Here is a 26,429-nt window from a genome sequence, read left to right as displayed (position 1 = left end):
TATTAGCATATTTGACCATATCAATAACCAAACTAACAAATCACATGATTACTTCAATTGATGCAGAAAAAGCAGTTGACAAAATATAACACCCATTCTTATTAAAACCACTAGAGAGCATAGGAATATATGGAGTTTTCCTTAAAATGATAGATAACATCTATCTAAAAACGATCAGCAAATATTATATGTAATAGGAATAAACTAGAAGCATTTCCAATAAAATCAGGGTGAAACAAAGTTGCCCATTATCACTACTACCCTTTAATATTGTACTAGAAATGTTACCTTTAATAATAATAAGAAAAAAAATTTAAGGAATTAGAGTATGTAATGAGAAAACAAAATTATCACTTTTTGCAGAGGATATGGCATACAAAGATAATTTTAGAGAATCAATTAAAAACCCCTAGAAATAATAATTTTAGCAAAGTTGTAGGATATAAAATAAATCCACATAACTCTTTGGCATTCTATATGTTACCAACAAAGTCATGTAGGAAGAGATAGAAATTTCATTTAAAATAATTTTAGATGGCAAAACAAGGATACCCATTATCACCACTATTATTCAACATTGTACTAAAAATTTTGGCTTTTAGCAATAAGAAAAAAAAGAAATTAAAAGAATTAGAATAGGCAATGAAAAAATAAAGCTTTTTTGCAGATGATATGATGATATACTTAACTGGAAACAATTCACAGCTTTAACAAAGTTGCAAGATATAAAAATAAATCTACACATATTATCAGCATTTCTGTATATTACTGACAAAGTCCATCAGCAAGAAATAGAAAGAGAAATTCCATTTAAAATAACTGTAGACAAAATAAAATATTTGGGGATTTACCTGTCAAGACAAACCCAAGAACTATATGAACACAATTACAAAACACTTCTCACAAATAAAGCAAGATCTAAACAATTAGAAAAATATCAATTGCTCATGGGTAGGCTGAGTTATTATAATAAAAATGACAATTCTGCCTAAATTGGTTTACCTGTTCAAAGCCATATTAATCAAACCGCCAACAGGATGATTTCAGAAAGGCCTGGAAAGACTTACATGAACTGATGCTGAGTGAAATGAGCAGGACCAGGAGATCATTATATTCTTCAACAATAATATTATATGATGATCAATTCTGATGGACCTGGCTATCTTCAGCAATGAGATGAACCAAATCAGTACCAATGGAGCAATAATGAACTAAACCAGCTACACTCAGTGAAAGACCTCTGGGAGATGACTAAGAATCATTACATAGAATTCCCATTTCCTATATTTTTGCCTGCCTGCATTTTTTAATTCCTTCACAGGCTAATTGTACAGTATTTCAGAGTCTGATTCTTTTTGTATAGCAAAATAATGGTTTGGACATGTATACTTATTTTGTATTTAATTTATACTTTAACATATTTAACATGTATTGGTTATCCTGCCATCTAGGGAAGGGGGTGGAGGGAAGGAGGGGAAAAATTGGAATGAAAGGTTTGGCAATTATCAGTGCTGTAAATTTACCCATGCATATAACTTGTAAATAAAAAGCTATTAAAAATGCAAAAAAGAATCACCCCATCAAAATTATATATATATATATATATATATAAAATTGCCCAGATAAAATAGGAAATAGAGTATTTAAATAATCCTATCTTGAAGAAAAAAAAAGAAATTGAACAAGCCATAAATGAAATCCCCCCCAAAAAAACTCCAGAACCAGATGGATTTATAAACTATATCTACTAAAAGTCTCAATCTGGGTGGGGAAGTCTCTCAGTGTTTTTGGTCAAAACAGATATAATTGCCATTTACATTCAATATGATCCAGTCAAAGCCCAAACAGTGAGCAAATAGGGGTTGGCCTGGGCCTTATTGTTGGCCAATCAATGAGAACCTAGTGAATTGGCTTTAAGACATGGTTTTTAAAAAAGAAATGTAACTCTTAAAATATCTTGGAAGTTTTCAGCAATCCAAATTTGCATTCCTTTGGGCAGTGGTAAGGATATAATACCTATGTGAACAGAGGGAAGGGAATGGAAAGAAAAAGGGAAAAAAACAAAAGAGCTTTGTTGCCCAACTTAACCAGTCTCAATTGAGTCTTCAGTGGGGCAGCTCCTATTCCTACTTGCAAAAATTTGTTGTTTTTCCTTCATTTTTAAAGAAGATTATGACATCAGGGATGTGATGCCACGACATGCAAGTGAACCAGATTTAAATGAGGGACAAATATGCACGGTCACCAGCCTCATTTTTCTTGGTCCATAGGTCCCAGGCCCTATCATTGTTTGGGCCCTTTTTGGATCAGAGTGAATGTAAATAGCAAGGTTTTCTTTTAGCCAGAAACCCTAAAGATCTTTCCCTCCCAGAATGATTTTTGGGCTAGGTAAAAGAGGCCATTCTCTGCCTCCTTTCTTATATAACCTTAGGCACTGATTGGGCATTACCTCAGTCAAATTGAGTCCTCTCAAAAGACCTTAGCTTAAAGACCAAGGCATCCCACTGCATCCAGGGCCATCTCCATTTATCCTGATCTATAATTTGCTATTGGACTCAAATGGCTTTAGAAGAGAAAGTGAGTCTGGTAACCTTGCACAGCTGTTCTTTACTAAATCTAATTCACTTGGCATCCCCTCCCTGATATTATGGTGGTCCTCAAGAATGAAGGATGAACAACAGCTAAACATTTAGACAACAATTAATTCCCAAATAGGTAAAGAAGGAATCCTACCAAAATACCTCCTATGACACAAATATGGTCTTAAGTATTAAGCTTAAGTAACCAGGGAGAGTCAAAACAGAATATTTCAGAACAATTTCCTTATTGAATTTTGATGCAGAAAAAATATTATCCAGCAGACTGTAGGAATATATTAGAAAAGTCATATATAGTGACTAGGATGGATTTATACCAAGAATGTAAGGCTAGGTCAACATTAGGAAAAACTATAAACAAAATTGACTATTAATAAGATAAGCAATAAGATTCATGAGTATTTAAATAGATACAGAAAAAGCTTTTGAACAATTACAATATCCATTCCTGTTTAAAAAAGAAAACATTAAAAAGTTCAAGAAACAATAGAACTTTTCTCAAAATAATAGGGTCTATCTAAAACCATGAGCAAGCATTATCTTTTTTTTTTAATAGCCTTTTATTTACAGGATATATACATGGGTAACTTTACAGCATTAACAATTGCCAAACCTCTTGTTCCAATTTTTCACCTCTTACCCCCCCACCCCTTCCCCTAGATGGCAGGATGACCAGTAGATGTTAAATATATTAAAATATAAATTAGATACACAATAAGTATACATGACCAAAACGTTATTTTGCTGTACAAAAAGAATCAGACTCTGAAATATTGTACAATTAGCAGCAAGCATTATTTTAATGAGGATAAGTTAGCAGTGATATTGTACAAAGAGCACTAGGCTATAAGTAAGAAATTATGTTGTTCAGTTGTATCTGACTCTTTGTGACCCCATAAACCATATCATCCATGAAGTTTTCTTGGCAATGATATTGTAGTGGTTTACCATTTCCTTATCAAGTGAAGTTATATCAAATGAGATTATATGATTTGCTCAGGGTCGCAGAGCTAGTATCTGAATCCAGATTTAAACTTGGCTCTTCCTGACTCTAGGCCCAGGGCTCTATTTATTGAGATAAATACCTATCTCCTGAGTCAGAAATATTTGAGTTCAAATCTTACCTTAAACATTTACTAGCTGAAGAGGTAGAATAGATACCAGGAGTGGTAAATATGAAATAGTTTTGGACGAACAATTGATTATAAAAATATTTCATAAAAATAACATAATAGAGATTCGGTTCTCAACATGGAACAACCATGACAAGACATTTATCATAGGTACAAAGCTATGTTATTATATAAATAGTTAGCAAAGGGGCGGAGCCAAGATGGCAGAGAAGACACATGCCTCTATCTGAGCTCTTCCTTGCCCTCAGATTACTTCTTTTATGCAATGGCCTTGGAATTAGTGCTTGACTGAAAAAACCCATGAATATTGAGAGTACAATTCATTACCAACAGAAGATATCCTCAAAATTCACCAGAAAAGGTCTGTTTTTGCTTGCGGGTGGGGATAGTTAGGCCAGGCACAGCATCAGGCAAGTTTGCAGTGAGAGCATGGAAGGCAGCTCATACTGAGTAGACCTGAGTGGGGAGGGAATGGTGTCAGCCAGCAGAAAATTTGCAGGGAGAACTTTACCACAGTGTGAGCTACTTTGCTCTGGCGGCAAGCCAGTAGATCAGCAGAGAAGCTATAAACACAGAGCGTAAAGACTATAACCTCGAAACACTAGGATTTCTCAGGACCTGGTCATACCCACCCAGCATTGGGAGGGACTCAACATGCTCTCAGAGTGCAACTGCTATGCAGATGCAGCACAGCCATTGCTGTCCCACTGCTGCTTCACTGCTATTTCCTGTTTTCTGTAGAGGAAGCTTGATAATACATACTGCCCCAAAAGCAGACTGCAGGGTTTTTTATTTTGCTTTGTTTTTTCTTTTTTGTCAAAATGAGTAAAATGTTAAAGTACACTAACAATAATAGATAGCTTCTGTACAGATAGAGAACAAACTTCAAACCCTTAGGAGACTAAAAGCAGTCTGTTTCCAGATGAATCCCCAAAAGGGAATATGATCTGGTCCCCAACACACAAAACTCTCATATAAGAAATTTAAAAGGCTCTTACAAGAGAGCCAAAAGGAAAATGGGGAAAGGAAAGGAAAGCTTGGCAAAAAGGCTGAATAAGTCATCCCACTCATTTAAAGATAGAGTGAATAAAGAAATCAAATCCCTGAAAAACAGAATTAGTGAATTGGAAAAGGTAAACAATTCCAAGGACAACAGAATTAGTGAGTTGAAAAAAGAAAATAGCTCTCTAAAAAATAAAATTTGTGAAATGGAAAAAATTCCATAAAACAAAACAACTCATTTAAACTCAATTGGACAATTGCAAAAAGAAATAAAAAAGTAAATGAAGAAAATAATTCACTAAAAATCAGAATTCAACAAATGGAAATGAATGACTCGAGGAGACACCAAGAATCACTCAAGCAAAACCAAAAAATGGAAAAATAGAAAAAAAAAATGTTAAATACTTACTTAGGAAAACAACAGACCTGGAAAATAGATCCAGGAGTGATAATCTGAGGATTATTGGACTTCCTAAAAAGCATGATGAAATAAAGAGCCTAGACACTTTTTTTCAGAAAATCATCAAAGAGAACTGCCCAGATGTTATAGAAACAGAGGGTAAAATAGACATTCAAAGAATTCATCTATCACCTGCTAAAAGAGATTCCAAAATCAAAACTCCAAGAAATATTGTGGCTAAATTTCAGGACTATCAGACTAAGGAAAAAATACTACAAGAAGCTAGGGGAAAACAATTCAAATACAGAGGAGCCACAATAAGGATTACTCAGGATCTAGCAGTGTCCACATTAAAAGATCGAAGGGCCTGGTATCTGATATTCTGAAAGGCTAAGGAACTTGGTATGCAGCCAAGAATAACTTACCCAGACAAAATGAGCATTTTTTCCTAGGAAAGAAGATGGACATTCAATGAAATAGGTGAATTCCATCTATTTCTGACAAAAGAAACGGAACTAAACAGAAAGTTTGACCTCCAAATATAGGACTCAAGAGAAACATAAAAAGGTAAAGAGAAATCTTGGGAACTATATTTCTGTTATGAGTACGCATAAAGAATACATGTATAATTTTGTTTTACTGTTATAAAAAAGAAGCAAGAGGTAGAAAGGAAATTGAACCAGAAAAAGGGAAAAGTGGAGGTACCATATCTCATGAAGAAGCAAAGGAAACCTATTAGATCTGAGGGAAAGAAGGGAGGGAGATGAACATAGTGTGTATCTTACTCTCATCAGAATTGGCTTAAAGAGAAAAATATTAGACATATTCTATTTACAGAGAAACTTTTCCCACCTCATTGAAAAGTGGGAGGGGAAAAGTGAAAAGGGAAGGAATAAGCTAAATAGAAGGGAATACAGAAATTATGAGGAAAGGGGTTAAGAAAAGGAGGGACTTTAAGGTGGGGGGAGGGATCCTAAAGAGGGAGGGCTGCATGAGGCAAGTAATACTCACAAGTAAATAGTTAGCAAACGGGTTTTAACAATTAGCAATTAACAAGGGGAAAGACAAAGTTTCCTAGTGGAACTTAAAATTAACCAAAAGGAATTTGCCTCTATTCCCTCTTAGCCTCACTAAAAAATAATGGTATTAAAAAGATGGGTTTTGTTTCAGGGACCAGTTTGGGATTTTTGAAAGAGCCGTGCAATTTTTTTAAAGTACATTTTTTTTATGCCTTTAGCTTTTATATCACAGTAATTTTTGGAAATGAACTTCTCCCTTCCCCTTTTGCTCTTACTTCTAACAAAAAAAAAGTTAAGCAAAATCCATAAAAATCATGCCCAATTCACTTTTCAGTACTTTACTCTCTATATTTTGAAGAGATAAAGGTATCATCATCTGCTCTTCAGTATCAAAATTATCAAAGTTTGGAGTTCAGTTCTTTATACTATTGTAATCATTGATTACTATTTCTCTGAGTCTTCTTGCTTAAACTGTCCCAGTTCATACAAATCTTCCATATTTTTTTTGAACTGTATAAAATTTTTATTTCCTACTAAGCAATATTCATTAGTTTCAGATATCATAATATTATCATAATATTAACCATTCCCCAATTGATGGCTATCCATTTTGTTCCCAGTTTTTTGCTTTCTCAAAAAGTATTACTATAATTTGATATGTATGGAGTCATTTCCCCCATCTTTGTCTTCCTTGGAGTATATACTAGTAGTGGGATCATTGAGTAGAAGGGTAGGAACAATTTAGTAACTTCTTGTTATTTGAAACTGTTTTTTAGAATGGTTTATGTTAGTATGCCTCTCCATAATCTCTCCAACTATGTGATAAATGTGAGGTGAATTCTAAGAATTAATTTTAAAATGCATTTCTTTCATTTTCAGTGATTTGGAGCAATCTTTCACATAATTGTTGAGAGTTTGTAATTTTTCCTTTAAAGTGTTCATGCTCTTTGACCACTTAATGTCAGAAAATCAAACAAATAAACCTCTTTGTCCTATTTGTGTCAAATCCCTATGTATCCTGAATATCAAATTTTTATCAAATGAATTTGAGTCATTTTCCCCTAGTAAGTCATTTTAAAAAACTTAATTATTTAAAACTTAAATACAAAACAGAAGAAAGGAAAAAAAACATTGTACTATCCACAGCCATTTCTTTTTCTTTAAAAGCTCTGAAATATCCCAAATATAAACCAACCTATTTAATTCTATATCCAAAGTATTATCTATCTGCAATATTTTCCCAAGATATTTTATTAATAAACCAACTCTGTCCATTCAAATAAATATGATGGTTGGAAAAGGATCATTCCTTATCTATTAAATGCAGGTTAGTAACTATTCTTCAATGTTTGATCTTGGAGAGTGCCTGGGGAATTAAGAAGCTCAATGACTTGCCCAAGGTCTTAGTGCTAACCTTAGTGTTTAGAGGCAGGTCTTGCTGACTTGGAAACCAGAATTCTTTCCATTTCACTATGCTGTCTTTACAAACAGGACTATATTTGGGCAAATTATTTACCAGTAGATCGTGAGTTTACTGAAGGCAGGAATTTTTTTTCTCTCTTTGTATCCTAAATATTTAACATTGTGCTTGGCATATAGTAGAAACTTAATAAATGTTTATTGACTTGACTTATGCCATCAGACATCAGACAGTATATAATTAAGTCTTGATAATTGTAATAATTTTTTACATAATCCAAAGATGGCAGTGTTAAAATACATACTCCAATGCCTGTTGGCATCCATAATCTGTCCCAAATTTTTTGGGAGTGGAGATTATTTCATTTTTTCTTTGAAACCCTCATAGTGCATCCCCATAGTTGGTATTTAATAAATGCTTTTGATCAATTGGTTGATCATTTTAAAAACCATTCTCTCAAATAAGTTATGGCATATGAATGTTCTATGAATTGTTCTATAAGAAATGATGAGCAGGCTGATTTCAGAAAAACATGAAAAAACTTATATGAATTGATGCTAAGTGAAGTAAGCAGAACAAAGAGAAGAGTAACCATAAGATGAGGTGATGATTACCTGTGATGGACTTGGTTCTTTTCAACAATGAGGTGATTCAAGGTGATTCTAATAGACTTGTGATGCAAAGTACCACCCTCATCCAGACAGAATTATTGGAAACTGAATATGGAACAAAGCATTGTATTTTCACCTTTTGTTCTTGTTTTTGTTTTTTGCTTGATTTCCACCCCCTTTCTCCTGTTTTTTCCTTTTGGTTTGATTTTTCTTGTACAGAGTGACAAATACGGAAATACATTTAGAAGAATTGCACAGGTTTAACCCATACTGGATTGCTTGCTATCTTGAGGAGGGAGGAAGAGAGGGAAGAAAACTTGGAACACAAGGTTTTGTGAAAATGAATGTTGAAAACTATCTTTAAGGGGCAGCTAAGTGGTACAGTGAATAGAGCACTGGCCCTGGAGTCAGAAGGACCTGAGTTCAAATCCAGACTTAAGACACTTAATACTTATTAGCTATATCATCCTGGATAAGTCATTTAACTTCAGTTGCCTTTTTAAAAACTATCTTTACATGTATTTGGAAAAATGAAATACTATTAAATATTTTTAAATAGGAAAACTCTAGTGACTCCTTCCCCCCCAAAACCCCATTTTATCTCTAAATAGTACATAAAAAGTTTTAATTTGGGCAGCTTTCTGATCCATGGTATCCAAGGTAATAGTATTCTGATCTAATTCAAATCTATACCTGCCCTCCCTAAAAATATTTTAAAATCTTATTTTTTAATCTAGCAGAAAAAAATAAACATACTGGGAATGAACTCAGAGAATTCAAGTGACTCTGAAAAGGATTCTAGTGGCTTGTTCTTCTTCTCCTCATGGAATGGAAGAAAGAATGTGGTACTTCTAGAAAAGGGGGTTTTCAGGAATTTAGAGATAAAGATGCTCAGAAGTCCCAGGACTAAGCTAAGGTCCATCATGAGTGATGGTGCCATAAAAAGTATCCCATATTACAGGAGATATGGGAAAATTCTGAGAAAGGAAGGCAAAAAAACCAAGAAAATGTTACGATCTAAAAGTTTTGTTGAGTTGAGGGGGGAGGCACTAAACTTCTTAGGGTGACAAAAGGGAGCTCCCTAGAAAAGTGTGTGATAACCATTGCCTCTCTAAAGGAATTCAGATACTATTCTTTTATGTTCTTTACTGCCTTCAATAAATCTACTCTATAGTTGATTTTTTTTAATCCCATTGCTTGCAGAGGACTGAGAGTCATTTGAGAATAACAAGGCAAATTCCAATGTACATGGGTGGGGAAAGAAATTACTTTATAAAGTAATGATGTTTATTGGAGAGAGATCCTCCAAATGAACTCAAATCTACCAGTCAGAGGTTGAAATGTGATACTTAGGTTACATAGATATTCATTTATTCTGTATTTCAAAACTAAAGGTTTTTCTTTCCTTTGCTCTTTTTATATTGTACTATAAATGCCATTTGAAAGCATTTTACAAAACCTTTTTTTTTTCCACTTTTAAGTTCCCATTTTGGTGGCTAGACGCCCAAATGTATTATTGTGATAGCTTTGAGCCGCAAGGCTTGGGCTGATAGAGCACTAAACTATAGTAAATTACATATGGAAATCATTTTAAACTTAGATTATATTATTGAAAACTGATTAGAATGAACTCTGTATAGTAATTAGTTATGGGTGAATATTCCTAAGATATTTAAATGGTCTTTCCAAATATGGGCATATACAAAGTTATAAATTATGTATTTCAGCAATCCCTCTATCAAACTCTTTAGTAAGGGAGCCAAATATTTTAAAACCTTTAAGCTAATTTCTACTCTATAATTAATAAATGACTGATTTTTAGGAAAGTAAAAAGATAGCATTAGTGTGCCTGGTTTACTTCTGGTTCTGTCATTAGATCCTTCAATTAAGTTTCCTTCTTCAAATTCTTATGAGCCTCTTTTTACTCTTTGTTTCATCACCTCTTTTAGTAAGTTAGTTCATATATTTATTAAAACATATGTGAGTGCATCAAATGGCCTATCATAAACAATCTGACAGCATTTAAAGTGACCAAAAAGAAAATCAATGCTTATGAAACAAAAGCTTGAAAAAAGGATAAAAAAATGTTGCTATTTTAATTAAATTTCATTCTTTTAGCACATATTTATAGTATCCCAAATGTGCGTAAAAACAACAGTACATCTGTGCAGGAATGATTTAGAAGGAGAGAAAGCATGGCCAAAGACTCCATTAAATAACATGATTTTAACACATTTATAAACATGATTGAGATGAAATAAAATTTTCTTTAATCTTATCAATTCAAATTTTACCACATTCTCATGATTATAATCTTTAAGGAGTTAAAAAAAAAACTCATGGCTGTAGTTTACAGAAAGTTAAAAGGTTCATAATTGCCATAGTCCCAAAAGCCCTGACTATTCCCATTGTACAGTCTTTATTGGGAAGAAAATGTATAGTGTCTTATATTGATTGTTTAAAACCCTGTTATGCGAATATTAGTAAAAAAAAAAACTGTCAAAATGCCAAGAATTTGGGAGAAATTAACTCAGGTTAGTTACAAATGGTTTTCATTTATTTGCAATCTGGTTGGCTCATGGCATTATTCTTCTTGATCTTTGGGAATAACAATAATAATATTGATTGCTCATGCGTATACAAAGTATATTTACATATACATTTACAAAATATCTTATATATAATAACCCAACAAGGTAGAGGGTATCATCATTATTATTATTGAGCCAGTTAGTTGGTGCGTAGATAAAAGGACCTAACCTGAAATGAGGAAGCTGAGTGCAAATTTGGCCTCAAACATTCAGTAGCTAAGTGCATTAGGCCTCTGTCTGCCTTGATTTTCTCATGCATAAAATGAAGATGATAATAGCATCTCCATCTCAGGGTTGTTATGAGGATCAAATGAGAAAAGAAATGTAAATTTAGCGTAATGCAGGCCATAGTAAACTCTATATATACATGTTCGCTATCATCAATAGTAGTATCCCATTTTACAGATCAGGAAAATGAGACTCGAAGTCCATTTCATAATTTATGGCATTACAGCATGGACTACTGAAAGAAGCATTGGCTCTGGAGTCAGAGCAGGCAGGTTCAAATTCTATTTCAAACTCTTATCTGGGTGACCCTGGGAAAGTGATTTAATCTTCCTGAGGTCAAAGTTTTCTCATATATTAAATGAAAGAGTTGAACAAGATGGATTCTGAGGTCCCATTCTCCAAACTTTGTTGTTCCAATTCCATTACTTTATATACTAAACCATGTGAACATTTTAAGGCTCATGTAACCATCGCTTCCTAATTTAAGTAACACTAATTCTTGACTCAATTCTGAATGTACTTCAGAACTTAAAATTTCATTATTAAGAATATTATTACTAGACAGCTTTTAGATGATTTTATTTTAATGAATGAAAAACTTTCTCAGCCCTTGCCATATACCAAGCACTGGGGATAGCAACTGAAAAAGGAGAAAGTTCCTACTTTCAAAGCTTTCATATTCTAATTAGGGAAGAGAACACATGTAGGAGAGTTCAATTGTATGTCTAATGGAAAAGGCAGGAGACCTTAGGGGTACATATGAAGTGTCTGTACTATAGGAGCTACCTACTATCATTAGGGGAAGGGAGTAGGGATGTGTGTAAGGTTCAGAGTGGAGAAGAGATAATGAGTTCCTGCTGAAAGGGGTAGGAATAATGGGTTCAGTGTCTGGCTGGCAGGGATAAAGGAGAAGATAGCATTGATAGGAAAATGTGAGGAAAATAAGGTTCCTCTAAATGCTAGTTTGGGCTGGGACCTTCCAGCTAGTCCCTGATAGAATCTGGACCATTTTGCTAGTAGTATAACCTTTGATATTGATTTTAGGAATCCTACAAGAACTCATAACCATCCTTTTTCATTATCATATCACAGTAAATTCAAGTTCTTCTAAAACTAGAATCTTTGTCACTGAGAAGGATTCCATGCACCTACCCTCAAAGACTATCAATTGTACTTCTTTTGTTATTCATTATGAAAATCTTTCAGGGGCATCTAGGTGGTACAATGGAAAGAGTCCTGGAGTTAGGAGGACCCGAGTTCAAATTCAGTCTCAGATACTTGACATTTACTAACTCTGTGATTCTGGGCAAATCATTTAACCTCAGTTCCCTGACCTAAAAAAAAAGTCTTTCAAGGTCAGTGTTTCCATCCTCTTCCTCAAATCCAAGACTAAGCTAGTATTAACATAAATTAACTCATTTTTAATTATATGGAAGCATCATGAATAACACTATAACTTTTACTTTTACATAATCTTCGTTTATCAGTATCTGAATCTCTCCTACCCAGAGGCACATTCCTAAAAGAAAGGGTTAATATATTATTTGGGACAAATGAGATATTTAAAGTACTTATCAGTGCCTGGCAGACTTTGGGTACTTAATAGTACCTAATAAATACTCATTCCTCCCTTCTTCCTTATAATAAAGAATTAAATGAGAAAAAAAGGGAAAAAGAACCACTTTAGTAAAGTGAACTTAAATCTCAAATGAGTTAAATATTACATGAAGTTATTGTTGTTTATTCTTCATTCAGTATTTTGCACCAAATGAAGGATGTACCTTCACTTATCTTTTCTTCTTCACCAAGGATGATCATAATTATACAACATTCCACTTCAATTTTATTTATTGCTGTTGTGTTTTCCATGTTGTTGTAGTCATTGTGTACATCATTGTTCTTATCTTGACTGCTTCATTTTGTATCTATTTATATAAAATTTCCATTGCTTTTTTTATTTCTTATTTATTCATTACTCCATCCATTAGACTGAAAGTTCCTTGAGGACACTGTCTTCCTTTGTATCTCTAGCACTCAGTCTAGTGCCTGGAACAGAGTGGGAATTTAATAAATGCTTGTTAGACATTTCTGATAGTACAGAAATATTACATTACCTCAATGTGCCACATTTTCTTGAGTCAATTCCCAACTGGTGTGAACCTATTTACCACTATGAAAAGTACTATGTTTCAGTGTATATGGGACATTAAAAAATTTCTTTAACCTCCTTGGAATACATGACTAGCAATGAGCTCTTTGGTTAAAAGGCATAACCTAATTAGAATTTTAAGCTGCCTTATTTTTTTTAAATTTAGCACTTCTTCATTTAATGATTTTTGCTCCTACAGATGGAATTTGAGTCATATTACATAGACTGAGTCATCAGTGGGTTTTTTTTCCACTCTTCATTCTGACATTGCTGATGGTTGTATATGTGAATCTTGTGCAAATGCCTTAGAATCATTTTTCTATGCTCTGGTTGTTAACAAAACCTGAATATTTTCTGCCTCCACTTTTTTATTATTGATTACTGTGTTTTAAGTTGGATCCTGCTGTTTCTGTCTTTAGCAGCAGCCTGTCAGGTACACTTTATCAAAGGCTTTCAGAAAATCTAGATAAATGGTACTGTGTACCCTGAAACTGTCAGACCGGCCTTCTACATCTTCACATTTGGAAATATTTAAGCTAGATCTTTCTTGCCTCCTTTGATTTACTTTTGCTTCATTGGGTCCAGATATCAATCCGATAAATGAAGACACAACCATTTCTGAATCCGAGAAGCCTCCAGTATATGCCTTTGGAAGAACTGTCTCTAAGGAAGGACAAATGAGGAAAATATCTGACTCTGAGCTTTGCAAGACTCTTGATGCTAATGGCTATGCAATAATTCAGGCAGGCATTGGGAGAGCCCAGATAGCTTAGATAGATGGAGCTGAAAAAAAAAAAAAAAGGAAAGGGAAAGAAAAGGCATAAAACTTAAGTACATACATTCAGCTCATGATATGAATGACAACAAAGTCACTCCTTCCTCTCTGCACCCCCCCCCCAAACTGGTATAGCCTCTTTTTGTGACTCCTTTGCCTTTCCCAGGCTTTTCTTATTATTCATTTTAAACTGACTTTAACATTATAACATTTTAGTAGATGGTGATCTCATAACTATAGATAATATATCCTAATTGTTGTTATTTGCATTTGTTGTTAAGTCATTTCAGTCATGTCATGACTTCAGTCATGACTGACCCAATATGGGTTTTTCCTGACAAAAGACCTTGCAGTAATTTGTCATTTCCTTCTCCAGCTCATTTGACAGATGAAGAAACTAAGGCAAACAGGGTTAAGTTTAGGGTTAGGGAAGTATCTAAGGCCAGATTTGAATTCAGGTCTTCCTGAATCCATGGTTAGTGCTCTATCCACTGCACCAATTTGTGCACTTAGCCCAGTTGCATAGCTCCAATAAGCCACACATTTTCATCTTGTAAAATGATTGACTATATCCTACCATAAAAGATCTTCCCCACATGCTGGAGGCCTTCCTCCAGATCTTTTGATGACTCATGAGAACTAGGGCAGTCCTGGGATACAGTCATCTCTTAGTCTTGCTAGCTTTTATTGATAATATATTTTGTGAATGACATCCTTTAAATGTTGTGCACAAGTTATCTTTGACATTAAAAAAGTAAGAAAAATACTCAACAAAGGTGTCTACCAGTCACAGAAGATATGGAGTTTGAATGGAAGTGAAGCTGTCTGTGTATAATGAGAACTACGAGATACTCCTATTTGCATATGACATTGTGCTGATGTGTTAACACATGAGAATTCTGCAGGGCCTCTTTCATGAGCTTCCATGACTACTCAAAACTCTAATAATCTAACTAGAACAAAATCAAATGGAGGAAGAATACTTATTATCCAAAGGATGACATGTACTAATGACCAACTCATTGAATTCATTTATTAGTACATGAATCTTGGAGTAACATTATAAATGGATAGTGAGTTGATCCAAAATTAAAGGAAGAAAATAGGCTGAATTTTTTTTTTGGAAATTGCGTAGCACTATTCTTAGTCATAAAACCCCAACACTAGTATTTTTTTTTTATTGTAAAAGTAATATGTAAATTTGTTAGAGGGTTGGGTTTAGAGACAGAAAGGATAAAGTTCAAATCTTGACTCCAACTATTACTGACTTAGTGATCCTGGACAAAATATTTATAATTCAAACAAAGTCCTAGGACAGATATATGGAATTTTTCATATCAGAAATTCATTCCTATACTGAAAAATTACAGATTTTTGATTCTACAAGGCTGGCAATAAATCAGTAAGCAGTTATTAAGCACCTGTCATGTGCCAGTCACAGGCTAAGTTCTGAGAAGAGAAAATTAAAAATGAAAAAAAAAAGTTCCTGCCTTCAGGGAGTTTCTATTCCAATAGAAGAAACAAGATGTACATATAGAAGTATATACAGAATAAATGTTAAATAAATATGAGGGAGTTAAATACAAAGCAGTTTAGTAGGAAAGGCACAAGCAGTAGGGTAGAGAAGGAACAGCATCATGTAGGTAGTATTTTAGCTGCATCTAAGTTTATGAAAGAGATTCTGAAAGGAGGAAGTAAGAATCATGGATCACCTCATTCTCTAAAGAATCAAAATCAAAGATGATCCAAAGAGCAATGGAAAGATCCATAGTGAGTATCATTAGGCTTCAAAATCATCGGCCTAACTAGCTAAATCAAACTTGTTTTGGGAGGAAGGAAAAAGGGCATGAAGTGGAGAGGTTCACCATATGCTCATCTATCCCTCATACTAGAGAGAGAAGGATGGCATCAGGGAAAGACTGAGCTAATATCAATTTTTCTCAATTGATAACTCTCACTTTCCCTCTCTCCCAGCCCAAGCAATCTGGTAAAGTACAACTTTTCTCTATCTCTACACATGAATATTTAAGATACAGTTAGATGTGATAGAATTTTGGTCATTCAGTCTTTAATATAAATTTTGACATATCAAATGTTTCCTCTTCAAGTTCAAAATAATTATATACTACTCTTTTAGAGTAAAAGTCTTTTATTTAGGTGAATGCTAGCCATGTAGCTCTTCTACAGCCCAGAGTTATTGATAGATCACTGATCACAGAAAACTCTAGTAAACTCAACTGCTTACACCTTATCTTTGTCCTTTCTGGTTCCAGGTTTTGGTCCCCTTTCTTTTCTCTGAAATACTGATTTTGGCTCAGCATGTTCTTTTGACTGCTTCTCTAATGTGACATTGTGACAGAACATTTGCCTTCTTGGATTCTAGCATTGAAAACCTAAGGATGCTGACTTCTACGTGAACCCACTCCTGATATGTTCAGTTAGTCCCAGACTCACAGTACTTTATTTCCTGGAAGACTTGTGGCTACCCACAGTACTTAGAGAATTCCACCAATAACAATAAAATAATCTTATAACTTCTCAGGATCCTATGAGGTCTAAAGAAAATCTGCTATCCTCTTTCTGTCTCAAGTTATTCATTATTTAAATAATGATCAACATTTTACCTATTTTTCTGGGAAGTTATGTGAATTAATGTTTATAAAACAATTTGAATACATGTAGCACCCCAAAAATGCCAGCTAGGATCATCTTCATTGCTTTAGAAACCCCAATAATTCATAATTCACCATAATATAGATACAAAATCTTTGTCTTTGCTATAGTAACTGTACTATAGTAACATACAATAGTATGTTATAGTAATATACAATTTATATAAAATTGCTATAGTAACATAATTTATATAAAATGCATACAGTCTTTAAAATCTGAAGTCATTTAGTGGCAGCAAATCATATTTCATAGTTATAATGAAACTACTTTTATTACTGTTTGAAAAAATAATCAACTACTGCTTAGAAAACTGGAGTGGAAGGTATTAGTAGCAATTTTTGAGATCCTTGGATGATATGTATGACCCAGTGAATTAATGACGAACTTGCTAATACTAGGTAATTTTTAAAAATTACCTTCGGCTTTGGACATTTGATTTCTTTTTTTTTTAGAATTATAATCTTTCCTTCTTGAGGAATCTGCTTGTATAAAAGTTTCCTGAAGTGAAACATGCTTTGCCTATAGAGATAGGCCTATGCCTAGAGATATAAAAATATAGTTGTCATTAACATAGAACAAATTCTTAAAAGCTCCCTTCTTAACTGCCATGCTATCTTTGCAAAGTAGAAATTACTACATGTTAATTGAACTTAATTAACTATTTTAAAAATATGTAAACTCATGGCAGTATATACTAGTAATAAAGTATATTCATAAGTAATAACAATAATAATATGTTATTAAAACATCATCAAATTTTTCTTAGTCACTTATTGTTTACATATTGAAAAACAGTGCTCATTGTAAAGGCAAAAGTGTTTTCTCAAAACACATTTTTGCTCATTTAGGTCCAGCTTCAGAAGATAATCAAAGGGACAACTGTTGAAAACCTGGGGATTTTGACATCTCACCGCAAGAATCCCTATCTCACACCTCTACCTATCCTTGAAAAAGATGCAAAGAAAGGTCAGTGATCCATTTATCAGAATTGTAATATAGCAGAACAAGCTCTGAACCAGGTAATAGAAGCAACTACTGTCGTTTCCAGCCCTGCCACTAACTAGCTGTGTAAGTTTTAGGCAAATTACCAGGCTCTGGTAATTCTGGCCTCCAGTTTCTTATCAATTTACATGGTTTGAATTATCTAGCATTTCTATTCTGATAACTCCTGTATACATATAATCAGCCATAGTCTTTTTCCTGAGCTCTAGGTTGGCATCACCACATGCTTTTTTTGAATATCTTATTTTATTTTTGAAGGCAGTCAGGATTAAGTGAGTTACCCAGGTTACAAGGAGGCTAGTAAGTATCTGAGGCTGGATTTACACTCAGGTCCTCCTGACTTCAGGGCCAGTGCGCTCTCCACTGCTCCTTTTTGGGGCATTGTAAATGAGATGTTCTATCTCATATTTCCCCCCAAATCATGTTTTTTTCCTGAATTTCTCTATTACTTTCAGGAACCTTCCATATTTCTAGTCACACAGAATTTCATTCTTGGTGTCATTCTCAGCACCTCATTCTCTGTCACTGCCAAATCTTGTTATTTCTACCTCAACTGCATCTTTTACATCAATGCTGTTCATAGGACCATCATGATAGTTCAAGTCATCCTCATCTGTCGTCTGAACTCTTTAAAAGTGGCAACCTAAAAGGTTTTTCTGCCTCTTCCTAACTAATTCACCCTCCACAAACCTGCTGAATGAGTTTCTTAAAGCTTAGTTCTGACCATATCACAGTTTGATTACCCCTATTGCCAAATACAAACTTCTCTGAATGACATTGAAAACTCATTTAGCAACCTGATCTCAACCTTTCTTTCCAGCCCTGTAATGCATTACTTTGTGTACATTATGATCCATCCTAACTAGCCTTCTTACTTCGTGTGCTTTTTAATTGAGTGTTTTAATTGAGTAAGTGAAAACAAGTTGTCCATGAGACATCAAGAAACAATAAAAGGAAATCAAAAGAATGAAAAAAATAGAAGAAAGTATGAAAAGGAGATAATAGTTAGAAAACTAGTTCCTTTATATCAACTATCTTCCATGTCTGAAATACACTTCCTTATCACCTCCACTCATTTCAATGTATTCCAAGTCCCAATGCCAATTGATAATGAGAATCTCTCCTTGACGGAGAGATTTTCCCTTTCCCAACTGAATCTAAGTAGGGAAAATAGAAGAGGAGGAGAATGTAAGAGAATATTGACAGATGTCTATTTAATCCCACTTTCTCCTTGCTTCCAGCAGTGAAAAACCCTTAGAAAAATCCTCAAGAACTGTGTGGTTTGCTATAGAGATAGGAGAAAAGGAAAGAAATCTAAAGTCTAGTCTGTTCTGCAGAGGTCAGGAAGGACTTTTGGTTCAAAAATCAAACATAATAGCAATGGAAAGTGGGTTAGGTCAGCTGATTCCTTGGGACTCAATAAAAAATAAAACTATCTCAGAAGGAAATTACATTGACTGGAGGCATGAGCTGCTCTTAAATCATGTTCTTGGAGCTCCTGTACCAGATTTTCACTGCCTTCTCAGCTCCTGACTTCCTACCTTAGAATCATTTCCCCTGCCTAGCCCTACCCTAATCCAATCACTGACTCTACTCTCAGCTACATATAGTTGGGGGAGGTCTCACTCTCACTGTCAGGTGGGGCTAAAGAAAATGAGGATGAAAAGTTTTCCATCTCACTACAGTCACTCAGTGACGGTACTATTCCTTATTATGACTTTCACTCATATACAGTCTGTATTATACTCCTCATTCTGTCTTCTCTACTGTAGTTCCATATATGAATGCTCAGTCTTAAAATCAGGATATACCACTCTCATGTTTTACTATAGCTACTACTGCTTTCTTGTCTTCTCACATTCCCATCCCCCAACAGACACTGTCTTCTGTTTCTCATTCATAAATCTTTATCCATAGATAACTCTTGCCAACTCTTTCTTCAACATCTTCTCCAAGAGAAAATATCTTCATGAGAAAATCATGACATTCATATCTTCTCTCTTGGTGATTATGCCAGCTTTATGAGTTAACCTATCCTTTCTTTGCAGAAGGATCTCAAATTAATCTTTATTCAGCCCAGGTCTGTCTCCTTAGTTTCAATTATTATATTCCCAATTAATTTCTGAAGCTATCCAGTGGAATAATCCATAGGCATATCAAACTTAATGTGTGCAAAAAAGAATTCTTTATTCTTTCCCTTAAAACTTAACAATCTTCCATAATTTGCTGTTTTGTTGAAAATTACAATATCGTTCCAGGAAGTCAGGTTTCTAACTTCATAATCATCCTTCTCTTTCTTTTCTCTCATCTACATATATCCATTCAGTTGCTAAAACTCTTTGATTCTACTGCTACATCCATCTCCTTCTCTTCATTCACATTACCACCATCCTAGTTCAGGGACTTATAACACTTTGCTCGAACAAAAGGTGTCTAAGTCTTACTTGGCTTATAGTAGGCACTAAATAAAGTTTATTGACTGACAGGACAGCCTCATAATTGGCTCTCCTGCTTCTAGCCTCTCCTCTGTCCTTACAGCTATCAAAATAATCTTCATAAATTAGACATCTGACCCTTTTCTGAAGTCTGCAGAGATCCCAATTGCCATTAGGATATTATACAATCTTCTTATTTTGGCATTTCAAGATCTCCATTATTTGCCTCAAACTTGTATTTCCAAGTTTATTCATGTTACTATTCTTCATGTACTCTATTTTTCCAGCCAAACTGAACTATTTGCTATTCATCAAACTTGCCTTGTGATCTCTTGTCTCTGAGATTATGTCTCATACCTGACCCACACTTTCTCCTCTTTTCTGCTTCTTAGTATCATCTCTTGCCTCTAAGGCTTGACTCAGGCATCCCCTTTCCTCTGTGAAACTTTTTCTAATCACTCTCTTTTTTGGTTCTCTTTTCCTCTTGAAATTATATTTATCTGTTTCTGTGTTTTATCTCCAAGAAGATGTTTGAAGGCTGTTCTTCATTTTTGTGCTTCTTGAGGAAGGCAGAGCCAAGGTGTGGAGTAAAGGCAGCATCTCACAGGGTATTACAGGATTATATTATCTTTGATGGTACTAGGAGCAGAACTCTCTTGCATTGTCCATACGTGATTCCAGGTTGCAATTCCAGGGTAAGGAAGAATACTACCAGGAGCCAGGACCCTGGTCACAAGGTTCCAGGGTAAAAAAAGTGATTGTGGTCACCAAAAGCACAGGTCAGTAGAGTAATGACCACACAAAATTAGATCATACCTTCTTAGATCATACCACCTGGAACAATTGAAAAATTACAGAATCCCAGAACTAGTAATGAAAACAGTAGCACAAAAAAAAAAAACCTGAAGCTTGGGACAATGCCCTTTTGGCACTCAGAGCCAACTTTTACATAAAGTTAAAAGTGAATAGACTGGAAAAACAAGTAAACAACAACAAAAAAGAATTGACCATAGAAAGTTATTATGGTGGCAAAGAAGATCAAAACAAAAACTCAGAAGAAAACAACAAAATCAAAGCAGCTACATACAAAGCTTCAATGAAAAATGATAATTTGTCTCAAGTCCTGGAAATGTAATGCCAGAGAAACTGAGGCAAGATAAAGATTAGAGAGTATTTAATAATTTATTTTAAAGGGAGAGATTTACTGGGACCAAATGGATTCTCCAAGAAGCCAACAAACAATGTGAGTTCTCAATGACTTATATACACATGGCTCAGACTCAAGGGGTAGACTGAGGCAGGGATTGAGTCAGGGTGCTGAGAGTGTGAACAGTACTCTGACAGGGTGGGGTGAGCCTCCAGGGATGAGCTGACATAATAGGGGAAGGCACCCTGGACATAGAGAGAGGCATCTTGATAAGACGTATCTGACATTCCAGTAGCATGGGATGGAGAGAGGCATTCTGATATTCTAAAACATAAGATCTTTTATCCTTATCAAATATTCTGATAAAGAGGAGGGGAGGTGTAGCAGGACTGAGCTTTGAGCTGATAATTATAGACTGAAGCAGAGAAACTGAGTCAGGACTGGGTCAGGATAATTAGGGAAACTGAGTCAGGACAATAAAAGAGAACTGTGGCATAACAGAAAGACTCAAGATAATTTTACCAATTGAGTAAGAGAGGTAGAGGAAAAATGGGAAAAGAAACTGGAGTGCTGAAAAAAAATCATTAAAAAAAGTCACCAGTTTTGTAAAGGAGGCACAAAAATACTTAAGAAAAAAATATTTCAGAAAAAAATATTTTAAAAGGCAAAATTCCCTGAAGAAAAGAAATACTTTAAAATTAGAATTGGTCAAATAGAAAAGGAAATACAAAAACTCACTAAAGAAAGTAATTTTTAAAATTAGAATTGAGTAAGTGAAAACAAATTCTCCACGAGATATCAAAAAACAATAAAAGGAAATCAAAAGAATGAAAAAAATAGAAGAAAGGGTAAAAAGAAGAAATTGTTAGAAAAACAACTAATATAGAAAATAAATCTAGGAGAAAAATTTAAGAATTATAGGACAATCTGAAAGTGATGATTTCATCATCATCATCATAAAAGACATCATATTTCAAACAATTATCAAGGATATTTGATGTCCTGATATCCTAGAATCTGAGGGTAAAATAGAAATGGAAAGCATCTATCAATACCTCCTCAAAAAGATCCCAAAATGAAAATTTCCAGGTATGTTTTAGTCAAATTCCAGAGCTCTTGGGACAAGGGCAAAATATTGTAATCAGCTAGAAAGAATCAATTTGAATATCAAGGAACTACAGTTAAGTTAATACAAGATTTAACAGCTTCTACATTAAAGTAGTCACGATATTAGAATATGATATTCTGGAGGATTATAATAAAGTATTTCCTATTTAGCAAAGCTGAATATAATCCTGGGAGTAGGGCAGGAAATGAATATTTAACGACAATAAGGACTTTCAAGGATTCCTGAAGAAAAAAAATCAGTGCTGAATAGAAAAATTGACTTTCAAATACAATATTCAAGAGAAGCCTGAAAAAGTGAGCAGGAAAAAGAAATAATAAAGGATTCAATAAGGTTGAATAAACTGTGTACTTTCCTACATGGGAAGATGATACTTGTAAATCTAAAGAACTTCATCATTATTAGGACAGTTAGAAGGACTGTACACAGACACAGAGAGCACAGGTGTGAACTCACTATAATTAGATGATATCTAATATATATAAAATTGGGGAGTGAGAAAAAGGGATGCTCTAGGAGAAAGGGGAAGGAAGAGGTGAAATGGGATAAAAGATCATTTACAATAGGGGGGAAATAAAGAGTAAGTTGGCAGGCAACATATGCATCTTGTTCTCATTGGAATTAGCTCAAAAAGGGAATAAACCTAAATATACTTGAGTATAAAAATCTATACTACACTGTAGGGAAGTTTGAAATGAAGGAGATTAGAAAAGGAGGATGGGCAGATTGGATGAGATAATAATCAGAAGTAAAATATTTTTTAGAAGGGACAGGTAAAAGGAGAGACAGAGGAGGCGGGGAATCAGTTTGGAGAGAAATACAGAGTAATCATAACTGTGAGTGTAAATGGCATGGATTTATCCATAACATTCACCCATAAGAAGCAGAAGAATGGATTAACAACCAGAAACCTACAATATGTTGTTTACAAGAAACAAATTTGAAGCAGAGAGACACAAGCACACACAGAGAGTAAGGATAAGGGACTGCAGCAGAATTTTATTATGCTTCAGTTGGAGTGACAAAAAAAAGCATAACAGTCGTGATTTCAAGCAAAGCAAAAGCAAAAGTAGATCTAATTAAAAGAGAACATCAGGAAAACTGTATTTTGCTGAAAGGTACTATAGATAATGAACAGCAATATTAAACATATATGCACCAAATGGTATAGTATTCAAATTCTTAAAATAGATAATAAAACTATACTAGTTTAAGACTTCAACTTTTCCCTCTCAGAATTAGATAATCCACCCAAAAAAGAAAAAAAGTCAAAAAGATAAATAGAAGTATTTGAAAAGTTAGATATAATAGACCTTTAGGGAAAAATGAATGAAAATAGAAGGGAATATGCCTCTTCTCAGCAAAATTGCCTGTGTATTAGAAACTTCACAAACAAATGAAGAAAAGAAGTATTAAATATATCCTTTTCAATTAAAAATTCCATTCAATAAAGGACCACAGAAATGCATTAAAAACGAATTAGAAACAAAATAACCTAATCCTAAAGAATGAGTATATCAAAAAACAAATCATAGAATAATAATTTCATTAAAGAGAATGACAACAATGAGACAACATATAAAAATCTATGAGATGCAGAAAAGTTTTATCTAAATGCTTACCTCAATAAAATAGAAAAATACCAGATAAATGAATTGGACATACAACTAAAAAAATTAGAAAAGGAACAAATTAAAAATCCCTATTTAAGCACAAATTGGAAATCCTGAAAATCAAAGGAGAGATTAATAAAAATGAAAGAAAACCATTAAAATAATAAAATTAAGAGATAGCTTATTTTAAAACCAATAAAATAATAATACTTTTGTTTAATTTGACTTTTTAAAAAAGAAGAAAAGCAAATTACCAGTATCAAAAATGAAAAGGATGAATTCACTCCCAATGAAGATGAAATTAAAGCAATGATTATGAGTTATTTTAGATGAATATTTGCAAAAATAAAAATTGCCCAGATTAATGAAAGAGAAAAGTCAAAGACTTTAATGTTATCTTAGAAAAATAAATTGAACAAGCTATCAATGAGCTCCCTGAGAATATATCCCAGGACCTGGGGAATTCATAAATGAATACTACCAAGTATTTAAAGAAAAATTAATACTAATTCTATGTAAACTATTTGGGAAAATAAGCAAAGAAGGAGTCCTACCAAATTCCTTTTATGACATAAATGTGGTGCTGATACCTAAATCAGGAAGAGCAAAATCAGAAAAAAGAAAGCTATCGGCCAATTTTAGTAATCAATGTTGATACAAAAAAATAAAATAAAATGCTAGCACTGAGATTACAGCAAAATACCACAAAGATCATACACTATGACCAGGTAGGATTTGTATTATAAATGCAGAACTGTTTCAATATTAGAAAAAACTATCAGCATAATTGACCATCCCACTAACAAGAGTAACAGAAATCATGATTATCTCAATAGATTCAGAAAAAGTTTTTATTAAAAACACTAAAATTCATAGGAATAAATAGATCTTTCTATGAAATGATAAACAGTATCAACAGACATTATCTGTAATGAGGATAAATTAGGAGCCTTTCCAATAAGATCAGGGTGAATGAAAGATGCCCATTTTTATGACTATTACTCAATATTGTACTAGAAATGCTAGTCATAGCATATGAGAAGAAAAAGAAATGGAAGGAATTATAATAGACAATGACAAAACATGCTTTGCATATTGGCATACTTGGTATACTTCATATAATGGTATACTTGGAGAATCCTAAAGAATCAACTAAAAAAACTTGTTGAAATAATTAACAGCTTTAGCTGAATTGTAAGATAAATACTAAAGTAACCCACATAAATCAAAACCAACTGGTATTGGTTAAGAAATAGAGTAATGATTCAGTGGAATTGAATAAATATATAACATATAGTAATAAATGACCATAGTAATCTAATGTTTGATAAATTCCCAAATCCAAGATTTGGGGATTAAAAATTCACAATTTGATAAAAACTGCTAGAAAAAATTGGAAAGAAGTTTGGCAGAAACTAGACCAACATCTCACACTATATACCAAGATAAGGTCAAAATGGCTATGTGATTTAAACATAAAGGGTAATACATAAGCAAATTAGAGGATTATGGAATGGTTGACTTTACAGATCTCTAGATAAGGGAGAATTTTATGGCAAGACAAGAGATAGAGAGCATTATAAGAAGTAAAATAAATAATTTTGATTACATTAAGTTAAAAAGAGTTTGCACAAACAAACTTATTAGAAAAGAAAAAAGTGGGTAAGTGTGGATGGGGGGGGTACTTTACAGCTAGTTTCTCTTATCTACAGACATCATTTCTCAAATATGTAGATAATCAAATCAAATTTATAAGAGTACAAATTATCCCCCAATTGATAAATGGTCAAGGGACATAATAAACAAGCAATTTTCAGACAAGAATTAAACTTTCTGTAGTCATATTAAAAAATGTGAAGACCACATATTTTAAAATCAGCCGGAGTCAGGAATTCAGGTTAGGGGAAAATCGTCAGTCTTTATTTTCAGTGAAGAAAGATCGGAGGTGGAAGAGAACGGGCAATAGCCCAATGTGTGTAGCTGAGTCAAGAAGCTAGCTAGACCAGAAGCCACAGGACCAGTAGCTGGGAGTATGGAACCCAGGCCAATCTCTCCCAGCCTCTCTTCCTGTCTCTCTCTCTCTCTGCCTCCACCCACCAAAATTGTCATTTCCTATACAACACATCAGGATTGCACAGAGAGTGGGCAGGGACCATTCTTTATCCAATCATGTATATTAATAGAGTATAGTCCAATTACTATTTAGCCTCACATACTTGGGACCTCAGTGCATCAACTCAAACTTCAGCCCATTACAAAAAAAATACTTTGCTTCTTTAAAAAATGTTAATTTAAAAAACTTTAAGGTACTATCTTGCACCTATCAGATTGTCTAATATTACAGAAAAGGAAAATGAAAAATGTTGGAAGAGATCTGCAAAAATTGGGACAGTAATGAACTTTTGGTATAGTTATGAACTGATCCAGCTATTCTAGAGAGCAATTTGAAAAAATTCAAAAGGCTATAAAATTGTGCATATTCTTCAATTCAGAAATACTACAACCAAT

The 26,429-nt window shown here is 33.8% G+C and overlaps 1 protein-coding gene across 2 annotated transcripts in view; it reads left to right on the top strand.

Moving 5' to 3' along the window:
- IQCH (IQ motif containing H) overlaps positions 1 to 26,429 on the top strand; it is a 289,727-nt gene that overhangs the window by 94,130 nt on the left and 169,168 nt on the right. For both annotated transcript variants that reach the window (XM_031955329.1, XM_031955330.1), the window contains one exon: positions 17,447 to 17,564. In XM_031955329.1, the coding sequence (XP_031811189.1) occupies positions 17,447 to 17,564 (118 nt within the window). The remainder of the gene's footprint in view (positions 1 to 17,446; positions 17,565 to 26,429) is intronic.

This window comes from Sarcophilus harrisii, chromosome 2 (genome assembly GCF_902635505.1).
Source record: "Sarcophilus harrisii chromosome 2, mSarHar1.11, whole genome shotgun sequence".
In the NCBI taxonomy this organism is placed as follows: domain Eukaryota; kingdom Metazoa; phylum Chordata; class Mammalia; order Dasyuromorphia; family Dasyuridae; genus Sarcophilus; species Sarcophilus harrisii.
Note: the sequence above shows the minus strand (reverse complement) of the source record. Positions and strands in the feature narration are given on the sequence as shown.